Here is a 12,654-nt window from a genome sequence, read left to right as displayed (position 1 = left end):
TACTGACAGCAATCCTAGTTGTGATCCAGAATCAGCGTTCAAACAGAGAGCTGAAGATTTGTTTAATTTGACACCAGTAGCAGGCCCAAGCAAACATCCCAAAAATAAAGATTGTAGACAGTATGTGGCTAGCTATCTGAGTCTCAGGTTCACATAGACTGGAGATGAAAACGTTCCTCAGCCTATGTGTTTGATCTGCAATGAGAAGTTGTTTCTTTTCATTTTAAAATGTATTTCTTATCAATAAATAATTCAGTGTGGCATGAGCAAGTTTTTATTTTGAAAGTGGCCCAGAGAAAAATGTTTGAGAACCACTGCTTTAGAGACTGCTAGATCACAAATGTGAATGCCCAACAACTTGTTGGGTGTCATTCCCTTCAAAATCAATGATCCTGCCTATATTTCATTTTCTAGATGAAACCAGCATTTTAAGTTTTGGTATGAATGTTTTCTTTATTTCTTTAATGCAGGAAATATAATGGTTGTACATGCTGGTACCAGGACACTCATGAGGCAGCTGATTCACTCATGCTAGTCACAGTAGAAGGTGCCTCTACTGCAGGCATCCCCAAACTGCAGCCCTCCAGATGTTTTGGCCTACAACTCCCATGATCCCTAGCTAACAGGACCAGTGGTCGGGGAAGATGGGAATTGTAGTCCAAAACATCTGGAGGGCCGGAGTTTGGGGATGCCTGCTCTACTGTATCAATAAGGCTAACCAGACATACTCCTTTATGGCAATCAAGGCAGCCAGACCTCCCTCAATTTTCAACTAAGAAAACAAAGTAGGTTCTAAACAAAGTTTAGAAACTTTATGGTACAGCAGGAACAAAGCCTTACAGTACTGAAGAGTGGTTTCTTTAAAATTTGACTAATAAAGCAGGTACTTCTTTCCAACATGAGCTACCAAAATTGTAGAGAATTGATCTTATATTATTGGACCTGCAGCAAAAAAAAAATGCATTGCAGTGTACTAAGGAGGTGCAGAACCACTATAAAACTGCTAGAATAATTAAACACACTAGGCTACCTGCATTTAAGTGATGTAAATGGCAATCCTAACACCACTTTCCTACTAGGATAAGCCCCAGACAACTTCACATGACTCACTTCTGAATAGACATGATTTTACTATACTGTATATTTTATAACTTCCTAGTGAGCAATCAGATAAAGCTGCCTGCATATTTTCACCAATATCTCTGTTAAAAATATGGCATGAGACTTAATTTATCCACAAAAACGGAACATCCATGGAAGAAAGCCTAAGGCTCTTTTTATCCCTGCTAAGTATCCTGATGTTCAAGCTTCTATCACATTTATTATATTTTTATCCCATTGTTCTACATGGAGACGTGTCTCTCAGGAGGCTAACACATTTCCATTAAAACAATTACAATAACAATACAAATAAAATCATGATCAACTACCAGCAAACAACAGAACAAAAATAGCAGTAGCATCTGATGCATGAAACTGGGGAAGAAGTTCAAAGTCTGGCTGCCATGCACCACAGAAAAGACCCAAATCACTCTGGCTACCCGCTACCCGCCTTATCTCTGAAAGGCAGGAGAATACCGTACTAGGCAAGAGCCAAGTACAGTGGGAGCTCGGGTTAAGAACTTAATTCGTTCTGGAAGCCGGTTCTTAACCTGAAACTGTTTGTAACCTGAGGTACACCTCTTTAGCTAATGGGGCCTCCCGCTGCTGTCGCACAATTTCTGTTCTCATCCTGAAGCAAAGTTCTTAACCCGAGGTACTATTTCTGGGTTAGCGGAGTCTGTAACCTGAAGCGTCTGTAACCCGAGGTACCATCGTACAAGATATTAATATACGGGCAAGTTCTTGTGGGAGCAAGCCTGATCTCAAGCCATTTAAGCATTAACAATCATGTAAACCCAATACAGTGCTACAAATTAACATAGTGTTTCCCACTAATACTCATACAAAGCTGGCAAAATTACTATAGTTTTCCAGCATCTGTTCATTATTAGGGATACAAAGTTCAATTGATTAGGTGTTTTAATAAATCGATCAGCTAAAATATGCCTGGATAACTTGGGCATATTTTGAAAATATGAGTACTTAAAATCTGTGGATACCTGCCACCATCTTAAAAGCATTCCCCCTTCTCTTACACACAGGGGCATGCTTCTGGGATTATTGCTTGCTATAACACATGCCTACATCTTATTGAAACAAAGTACTGTATACAGTAAAGCCCACTACATACACGGGGGTCACATTCCAGCGATCCTGCCTACACCCAAAACTGCATGTAGTCATTGGGTTCAGTCGCAGATGGAACTGCCAAAGTCTTTTTTCCTGGACACCCATCGCTTTTTTTCTTTCTTTCTTTTTAATTTGCCATGGCTCCCAGTACATTTCCAAGCACAATTCAAAGTGTTGGTGCTGCCCTTTAAAGCCCTAAACTGCCTCGGTCCAGTATACCTGAAGGAGTGTCTCCACCCCCATCGTTCTGCCCGGACACTGAGGTCCAGCGCCTTCAGACGGTTCACTCGTTGTGAGAAGCCAAGTTAAAGGGAACCAGGCAGAGGACCTTCTCGGTAGTGGCACCCGCCCTGTGGAACGCCCTCCCATCAGATGTCAAAGAGAAAAACAACTGCCAGACTTTTAGAATACATCTGAAAGCAGCCCAGTTCAGGGAAGCTTTTAATGTTTAATAGATTATTGTATTTTAATATTCTGCTGGAAGCCACCCAGAGTAGCTGGGGAAACCCAGCCAGATGGGCGGGGTATAAATATTATTATTATTATTATTATTATTATTATTATTATTATTATTATGTGCGTTCAGCTGAATGTGTACCAGTTAAAAGCGTTTAAGTTGCAGGCTTACATACTATACTTTTTGTCCCAGAGCTATTGCTTCTGCTCATAAGAAATGTATGCAAATAAAATCAATTAATTCATTTATTCAACTAATACTCATGATTGAGCTACTGAGGTTTCTTTAATTGAGTGACAGCATCATCATCATCATCATCATCATTATTATTAAACTTTCTGGCACCACCAACATCTTAAGATTTATGGATTAGTCTAAAGGGAATTTCTTACTCTTCAGAATGAAGCAGTTTCTGTTTCAGTGTATCTGAAGAAGCGTACATGCGCACGAAAGCTCATACCTAGTATGACAAACTTAATTGGTCTCTAAGGTGCTACTGGAAGGAATTTTTTTTTTGGACTACATCAGACCAACACGGCTACCTACCTGTAAGCAGTAAGGCTGGTGATCTTTGAGGGGAGAACAGATCACAGATAAAGTGTTCATGGCAGAATTCAGAATAATAATAGGTTTATGTTTAAGTATGATGAGGATGCAAGCAGGGAATCCCAAATGGCCTAAATACACAATGAGCTCCTGAGGGTTACGGCATTTGCAGAGTTTGGAACTGGAGTTGAGATATTTCAGTTTGTGCTTAGGGGGATTCAATTTGCTGTCTAACTGCTTGGTCAATTTCCTTAATCACTTCTTTTAATGTCAGTGAGGACACACAATGTCAGCCCATTAACAGCTTTTAAAAGTCTTAAGTCTCCTGCTTAAATAAGAAAAGCAGTGCAAACAAGAAAGGTTGCAGCTAAATTTGCCACTGTGTAGTAATCCTTTTGTTTGTTCCTTTCCAATCAAAATTTACAGTCAAATGATAAGTCATTGCAAAACTTACTTCCCCACCCCTCCAAAAGTGGGGGACAATTCAAAATATGGCAGAGATTTTCTCTTTTAACCACTCACTAAAGAAATATTTTAGCAAAAATAGCCAAGTCATGTGGCACTTTAATAAGGAAGAAATTCTTTATAATATATTCTTCTAAAGTATTATAATAAATTTACTATTCTTTAAGATGCCAGAAAATTAATTTGTTATTTTTGTGAAAGATATGCTTACAGAGTTGTTTTGATGGGGCTTCTTGGTTTGGTTTTTTGGCCTTTTGTTAAGCAAGTTTCTACAGGACATAAATAAAATAAAAATAAAAAATCCTTCCAGTAGCACCTTAGAGACCAACTAGGTTTGTCATAGGTATGAGCTTTCGTGTGCATGCACACTTCTTCAGATACACTGAAACAGAAGTATGTAATAAATAAAATAGTAATTGCAAATTTCCTATATAAATCAACTTCAGTGGAACACTGTACAGTTATAACTGTGTGCAACACAAGCTTTAAGGAAAGTAGCTTCTTTTAGAGGAAGAAAGCATTAACAATGAGTTTATGACAATTGAATCATAGAACTGTAGAGTTGGAAGGGATCCATGAGGATCATCTAGTCTAACCCCCTGCAATGCAGGAATCTCAACTAGGTCATAAATGACAGGTGACCATCCAATGTCTGATTAAAAACATCCAAGGAAGGAGAGTCCACCACCTCTCGTGGGAGTCTATTCTACTGTTGAACAGCTCTACATAAAACACTACAACAATATAGCCCATTCTTTTTCTATTTCTGAAGCATTTATATTGATTCATTTTCTCTTACATGAAATATGCATGATATAAAAACTAAAACTCAAATATAAGGAATGAAAACAACTTTTGAAATTCACAGAATCAATGACTTGCAACTTTAATTAAAATTGATAAAGGCAATCAGTGCATTATTTCACTTCTGTTCTTTCAAGGAAATACCCTACATGCTTCAAAGTTATGTATCATCAAAGTTATTACTGAAAAGTGTCCAAACAGTCCTCTGGAACACTGATGGTTACTCTTTGCGCGTCTATTGCTATGTTTCAATTGCTAGATTTTGGTGCTTTCATTGTTTATTTTGAATTGATAATATTACATTGAGATTGATAAGCATTTGGTCTCTTGTATTGATAAGATAGTTGTTCACTTCAAGCAGTCTTCCTTGACTTGCTGCCCCTCCAGATGCTTTGGTCTACAATTCCTATCATCCGTATGATAACCGGGGTTGATGGGACTAGTTACAGGTAGGTAGCCGTGTTGGTCTGAGTCGAAGCAAAATAAAAAAATTCCTTCAGTAGCACCTTAAAGACCAACTAAGTTTATATTTTGGTATGAGCTTTCGTGTGCATGCACACTTCTTCAGATACGATCCAAAACATTTGGAGGATGCCAGATTGAAAAGGCTGGTATTACAGTTAATCTTAAACATAGTAAAAAGCTGGGAATGGGCCACTGAGTCATTCACTCTCACCTCCTTTCTTGCATACAAATTCCTATTTCCCATCTATCAGAATGTACCATGATGTAGCATTACATCTGTAGTTAATTTGTTTTCAACTGTTTTTAATGCTATATCCCACCCTAGGACCTTCTGGTGAACAGAGTGTAATAAATAATAACAACAATGACCAGGATTAGCTTTAACAAGGACTTGCAAACCAGCTCACTCTTGGTCTATCCACGATCAGCAGAGTTATATCTGCATAAGGCCTTAGAACACTCTGCTCATCATTATAGTAGCTATAATAGTTATAAATAATTATAATAGTTCTTATTGATTGATATTAGGAGGACTGAAGCTTAGTTATACAAGGTACTTCTTAAACCCTTCTCCAAATTGCAGACCTTTAAATCCTGTTGGATGAACTTTACCTTCAATAAGCACAAATAGAGATTGTTTCACTAAGTAGCTATAAAGGTAAAGGTAAATGGACCCCTGACCATTAGGTCCAGTCATGACTGACTCTGGGATTGCGCGCTCATCTCACGTTATTGGCCGAGGGAGCCGGCGTACAGCTTCTAGGTCAGGGGTCTGCAACCTGCGGCTCTGGAGCCGCATGTGGCTCTTTTACACCTTTGCTGCGGCTCCGGAGCGGATACGAGGGGAGGAGGCGTCCGAGACATGCGCCGCCTGAGCCATGCGGCGGCGCCCGCCAGGCCCGCCAGACACTCGCGCGGTGCCCACCGCCGCCGGAGCACATAGCTGCGGCGGCGCGCTGTGCGCCTGCGCCCCGCACGGCGCCCGCCGGAGTCCACAACTCTGCTGTGCGCGTGCGCTGTGCAAAAAGGACGCAAGGTGACGTTAGCAGCCCGGGGAGCATGGTCGGCCCCCTCCCCATCGCATTTCTGCAGCCAATAGGCTCATGGGGGCGGGGGGCGGAGTTATTTATTTTTTTAAACGGGTGCGCTTCTTCCCGCCCAGCAGCAGAAAAGGCTTGCGGGCTCAGAGCGTGTGTTTGCTGCTGCTGCTCCTGCCTGCGGCCTGCCTGTGGCCTCCTGCCGGCCTGGTCAGGAGATTGAGGTAGATGTATCAATCAATGGGTTGATTCAATATGAGGAAATTTTATAAGTTCACTTGATGGGAGCAACACACATGAAACCATACAGGTGTCCTAATAAGGGAGTCAGAGTTTTGCCCATTCCCAGTAATCAAGGCAGCCCAAACTCATAAGGCAGTGGTTGCTGGTGCCCATTCCCAGTACAGTGGAACCTCGGTTTATGAACACCTCGGTTTATGAATTTTCGGTTTACGAACGCCGCAGACCCATCTGGAACGGATTAATTCATTTTCCATTACTTTCAATGGGAAAGTTCACTTCAGTTTATGAACGCTTCAGTTTATGAACAGACTTCCGGAACCAATTGTGTTCATAAACCGAGGTACCACTGTAATCAAGGCAGCCCAAACTCATAAGGCAGTGGTTGCTGGTGCCCATTCCCAGTCATAGCTGCCAAGTTTTCCCTTTTCTCACGAGGAAGCCTATTCAGCATAAGGGAATTTCCCTTAAAAAAAGGGAGAACTTGGCAGCTATGTTCCCAGTAATCAAGGCAGCCCAAACTCAAAGTTATTTTTATAATGACGAGGATGACATTGGGCCCTCATTATTAATTATTATTTACATCAGGCACTGATTATGATTTATGGTACACTGATTAATTTTCTATGGCATTTTGGGGCATTGATTATTGGGCATAGCAAATTTTGCTATGGGGCCCTCTGATTTATAATTATGTCCCTGTTTTGCGGCTCCCAGTTTATTTTTTTTCTTCGGAAACTTGCCAAGTACACGCACTCAGAATTGCATTTTTTTTCTTCGGAAACGGGTCCAAGTGGCTCTTTTTGTCTTAAAGGTTGCAGACCCCTGTTCTAGGTCATACAGCCAGCATGACAAATCTGCTTCTGGTGAACCAGAGCAGCGCACGGAAACACCGTTTACCTTCCCGCTTGGAGCGGTACCTATTTACCTACTTGCATTTTGACGTCCTTTCGAACTGCTAGGTTGGCAGGAGCTGGGACCGAGCAACGGGAGCTCACCCCGTCGCGGGGATTCAAACCACCGACCTTCTGATCAGCAAGCCCTAGGGCCTAGGCTCTGTGATTTAACCCACAGCACCACCTGCGTCCCTAAAGTAGCTATAATTTTTGTTAAATACTGTACAGTGGTGCCTCGCTTAACGAATGCCCTGCTTAACGAAAGGTTTTTTCTAGTGGAGGTTGCCTCACTAGACGAATTTGTTTTACGAAAAAATCGTCTAGCGAATCGCGGTTTCCCATAGGAATGCATTGAAATTCAATTAATACGTTCCTATGGGCCAAAAAATATCAAAAAAATTCAATGCATTCCTATGGGATTCGCTAGACGAATTTTTCGTTATAAGAAAAGACCCATGGAACGAATTAAATTCGTCTAGCGAGGCACCACTGTAAATATAAACATGTGGGAAAATCCCTTACCCTTGTGCAACTAAACAGGAAAGCAATCAGAGATTCTTATGTCATCCAGTGGTTTTTTTGTGACAATATAACAAGTGCAGGTACATACTTTCAGACACTGTCTGAGCAGATCATATTCATTAAGGATCTTTGGCCACCCGCCATGAACTAGTCTACACAAGAACCTCCATGCATCCAGTTTAGAACCCCTGGATACACAGCAGGGGATTCTAGATGGCAGGTTCTAAGAAACACAAATATTTTACACAAATCCTCAAATATTTGTTTATTAATCCTCAAATATTTGTTGAAGATTACTGTTGGGATGCAAGAACCCAGAGTGCATCCCAAATCATAACCAAAGCTCCTCTGTTGGTGCATAATGTGTGTGATGCACAGTGATAGCATAAGTTCCCAAGATGGCATGCCTAAACTAAACAAGGTTTCTTTGGAATGCAGTTTGAAAATGAGTGCTATAGAATAATGCTTTTAAGTTGGCAGATGAAATTAGCATCTCTTATTTGCACTCCAATAAAAACAAACTTCCTCTCTAAGCCTATCAGTACCTAAATAGACTTTACATGTGATTCGCTGATATTATTTACTTCAACAATGCCAAGGGTAACTTCTCTTAGATCTAATCCTTTCAACTGAATTCTAAATGGACACACACACACTCCTTTCCCTCCCAGAACTCTGATCACAAATAAATGAGATCCACAGAAAAACTGAAGAAAGATGTTGAAATTCGCACATTTCTTGAGCCTATCAACTCTCTGTAGCAACAGCCTACACACTCATTTAAACAGTGAAATTGGGTGGGGTAGGGAGAGAAAGGATAAAACCCATTAAAACAAAATTTATCTTCAACTTAAACAGATGAAAACTCTTCGGCACTGTAAATCATTAAGTTGAAAATTGAGCAGAGAAATTATTCAGGAGATTGCCTATCTCCAAACTTCCTCACTGGAAAAGAGATATCTTTAACATTCCATGTAACAAGAGTTCCCCTCAAATGATGTTTATTATTCTGTGATATCAGCAGTAATGCAGAACTCTTCAGTGGGGCAAAGGGGCATAAAGGAACACCACCAATTCGCCTTTATAGAAGAGGAAGGAAAACTTTAATCACACCATTATCTGAAACCAAAACAAAGCACTTACTGTGCGAGCACCACCTGGGGACAAGGCTCCACTGGGCAGGTAGGGACTTCCTAGCTCTGGGATCATCAAGAAGGGATAACCTGGATAGTGAGTCCCTTTAAAGAATCCTCCATCTTGCTGTCTTCTGATTACTAGGGAAGAAAAAGACACTTAGCTAAATGCACTCTGAGTACATGTTTCAAAATGCAGTCTGAGGGATTAAGGAAGGTGGGGTTAACTAGAATTACAGAAGAGAGAGAAATAAGATGTGAGATTTACAAACCCATCTAAGGCATCTTATGTGTATGTGCTCTATTTTGCAGTCAATATAGCACTCGGGTCTTACTTGAATTGACAGGATTTACCTGCAACTGAATTTATGCCCATGCAACTGATGTACACTTTTGTTTTTACTTGGGGGCAAATCCAACATAACAACAAAACTCCAAAGTAAAAACAAAAGTATACATATACCTTAGCACGTAATATTAAGCACCTACTTCATACTTGGTAAACTTCATACTTGGTAACAGTTGGGTTTCTGTGGTTAGTAAACATGACCTCCAGATGACCAAGCAAGGAAGCGTTATAAAAAGTAATGGGGTGGTTGTTGCTGGTTTATTTTTAGGTCATAAAATACTAATACTGTATGGAATGCAGGGTACTGAAAACATGTTGTGTACAAAAAGTTTACTAGAAGACAACTGCAAAGCTGACTTACATTATTAAGTCATAATGAAATCAGGAAGATATATGTGCATGTAAATATTTTATTAAAATCTGTACTAACAAGTAGATAAAATTACACCACTGCATTACAGGTCAAATCTTTCAAGAATAACTATTTTCTTAGATACGAGCAAACACTAATGTTGGTTACAACTTCTACTGCACTCACAGGTATGCAAAATTCCACTAAAGTGGAAGAAGCAAAGAGAGATGACACCCCAAAAGGGTGGCTGAAGCATAACCAAAATGATTTAAGGCAACAATCAACAAGGGAGTAATTCCCACTGAATTGAGTGGGACTAATTTCTGAGTAAAGATGCTTAGATTGGGTTTTTATTTTGTTTAAAACCCAATCTATGTTTTCTTATTCAGAAGTAAGACCCATTGTTTTCAGTGGAATAATGTTTCCAAGAAAATATGCTTTGGATTGCAATCTTTAATTGTCTATGGGTTGTTACTATTAAAAAAGTTATTTGAGAAGTACAAATATTAGTGTACAAATTCCTACTCCCCCAATCCAAGATCTCCAATCTTTTTTTTCCTTTCATAAAATTTGAGTTTCTGTATTTATGTGGAAGTATGTCCTCCTAAACCCAAAGGGGCTTATTTTTCTATGTAAACTTGCAACCCCATGTTTACTTGAATTCTGTAGGGCTTGCTTCTGCATAAACATGCATAAAGTTCTGGTGTACCTCACACTAACCCTAAATCTGTTTATTCAGTAGTAAAGCAACACTTTACTTCCAACCTGTTATAGGAAGCTCAAAGAATGGTAGACTTACTGCACACTCCTATATGTTTACTCGGAACTAAACCCCCTGTACTTAAACAGGGCTTATTCCCAGGAAGTTATTGATAGGACTGGAGTCCTCCTGTGGTATAACATACGCCACAATAATCTTGAGAAGTACCACAAGACCTTCTATTTATGTGTTTTTCCAAAGGCAAGGACCGCTAGTTCAACAGGTCTAACTCCAGAGAAGCTCTGCCACTTAATGCTGGCTAACAGTGGTCCCAACATCAACATACCAAACACGATCAGGCCCATATAATCCCATTAATACAAATACTGTATCCCTGGGTGCAATCTTGCACCTACTTCCCCCTTAAGGACTCATCTCCATACAACTCAGTGGCTGTTATCTGTGGAATCCAAAGTAAATCCCGCTAACTGGAAATTTCTCTCCCCGTAAGCAAGATCGCAGCTCCGCAGTCAGATGATAGGCGTGTTTACTCAAACGCAAAGGCCCGGCGAGAATGCCTCGTTAAATTTCATGGCAGCTCAACTTGCGAGCAGGAGAACTTTAGGACGGCGGCGGCGGCGAAAGGAGGGGGAGGGAAAGAGAGAGAGAGAAGCAGCGACACACATACAAAAGCACGTCGCCCTGATTTCAAATCTCGATTCACGATTCAGGGCCTCTTTCGAGTCAACACAGGATCAGGGCCAAAAGGGGGCAGCAACAAAAGCCAGCGAGGAGACGGGACGGCGCGGCCAAGGGAAGCTCCTCCTCCCCATTCCAGAAAAGTGAAGGCCGGGGAGGGGGGGCGAGGAGTCGTCGTCGCGGGTCCTCCGTCTTCTGGGGAGAGAGCGCCATCTCCCCTTCTCCTCCGACCCCCGCCGCCGCCCCACAACGCTGCCTCCCCGCCCCCTCATTTCGAGGGGTTTTTTTGGGGGGGGGCGCAAAATATATATTAAATAGAGATAGATATTTAAAGAGGGTTCCTCTACCTTCGGCTGGAGAGTCCCGCGGCTTCGGAAAACTTTCCCGGGGCTGCTGAGGCGGCCTCTCCGCCTGTGGGGGGAAAAAGGCACAAAGGGGGACGGATTGAGGCGTTTTCCCGGGACGAAGCCCCCCTCCGCTCTCCCGTTCCCCCCCGCCTCAAAACAGCAACCTCTCCAGCTCTCCCCCCCCCACAATCGTTCTCTTTTGTCGCCCCCTCCCCCGCCTTCCCTCCGCCATCAACTTTTTACCTCAGAATCGGAGCCGGAGGCGCTGCCGCCGCTGCCGCGGTTCTCGGACTCGTGCACGAGCGACGACTTGAGCTCGTCCAAGTCGCCGTGCGCCGAGCCGCGGCCCCCAGAGCCCTTGTCCTGCTCGTCGCCTTCATCCTGGAAAGGGATGAGCTCGTCCGGGGCGCCCAGGTCGTCGCCCCCGCCGCCGCCTCCGCCTCCGCCGGCCGGTTGCAGCTGAGGCATGGTGCGGCGGGGTCCCGGTGCGGCGGGGGGCCGCTCCCCGCACCCCGCCTGCCTCAGCCCGGCCTCTCGACGCAGCCCCGTCCCGCCGCCGCCGCCGCCGCCCGAACAAAGTTTTGACACTCTCCGGAAGAGAGGAAGGCGCCGAAGAGCTCCTCTCCTCCTCCTCCTCCTCTCTCTTTCGCTCCTTCTTTCGGAGCCGAGGGAACGGGATAGGCGGGAAAAGGAGGAGGTCGAGGGGGAGGCGGCACCCCGGAGGCGGCGTGGGGGGGGAGAGAGAAGGAGAGGAAGGAAAAGGATCCCGAGAGTTGCTCCGATGCAGCCGCTGGCGGGGTCCCCTGCCTAGCCCACCCGGGGAGGGTCGGGAATGCGAGAGCGAGGGGCCGGGAGGGAGGAGGAGGAGGAGGAGAAGGGAGGGAGGAGGAGCTCTCGCTGCAAATTGACACCCCCCCCCAGCCAGCGGTGGAGGAGGGGGACGGTTACGCCCCCCCACACACACACAGAGTGACGGCAACTACACACCCACCCCCGCGCGATCACTTTCGCCCAGGGACCCCCCAGCTCGGCTTCACTCGGGTTACCTTGACCCACTCCTACAAACGCATGTCCTTCTTCCCTCCCCTCAATTTTTTAATTCTTTTTAACTACTATAGGGGGGTTTCAGGGGACGTACAAAATGAAGTGGGGTTCCAAAAAAAGGGGGTGAGGGGCAGGGAATTGGAGCCCCCTGTGTTTTTGTATACCCCTCTCTTCCTGCAAGGGGGAAAAGCCGCCCCCTTACACAAAAAAATGATACTCTTCTCTGCTGGGTATTTAAATGAGCCATAACCAGTGGACTTTAGTTAAAAAGGAAAAAAATGTTTGCAGACCCATCCTGGGCTCGGTTGGTTTCAGAAGTAAGGCGCAATCCTAAACACGCTTTACTCCCGTTCAGTTTAGAGAGGT

General features: G+C 43.5%; 1 protein-coding gene across 1 annotated transcript in view; it reads right to left on the bottom strand.

Annotated features, from left to right (window-relative positions):
* TCF7L1 (transcription factor 7 like 1) overlaps positions 1–11,831 on the bottom strand; it is a 76,848-nt gene extending 65,017 nt beyond the window's left edge. Inside the window, exons 1-3 of the mRNA XM_035140045.3 lie at positions 11,488–11,831; positions 11,245–11,308; positions 8,808–8,938 (exon numbers count right to left, since the gene is read on the bottom strand). Of these exons, the coding sequence (XP_034995936.1) occupies positions 8,808–8,938; positions 11,245–11,308; positions 11,488–11,712 (420 nt within the window). The 5' untranslated portion in view covers positions 11,713–11,831. The remainder of the gene's footprint in view (positions 1–8,807; positions 8,939–11,244; positions 11,309–11,487) is intronic.
* Between the last annotated feature and the right edge of the window lie 823 nt (positions 11,832–12,654).

The sequence above is a fragment of the Zootoca vivipara genome, chromosome 14 (assembly GCF_965207765.1).
Source record: "Zootoca vivipara chromosome 14, rZooViv2.hap1.1, whole genome shotgun sequence".
Taxonomy (NCBI): domain Eukaryota; kingdom Metazoa; phylum Chordata; class Lepidosauria; order Squamata; family Lacertidae; genus Zootoca; species Zootoca vivipara.
Note: the sequence above shows the minus strand (reverse complement) of the source record. Positions and strands in the feature narration are given on the sequence as shown.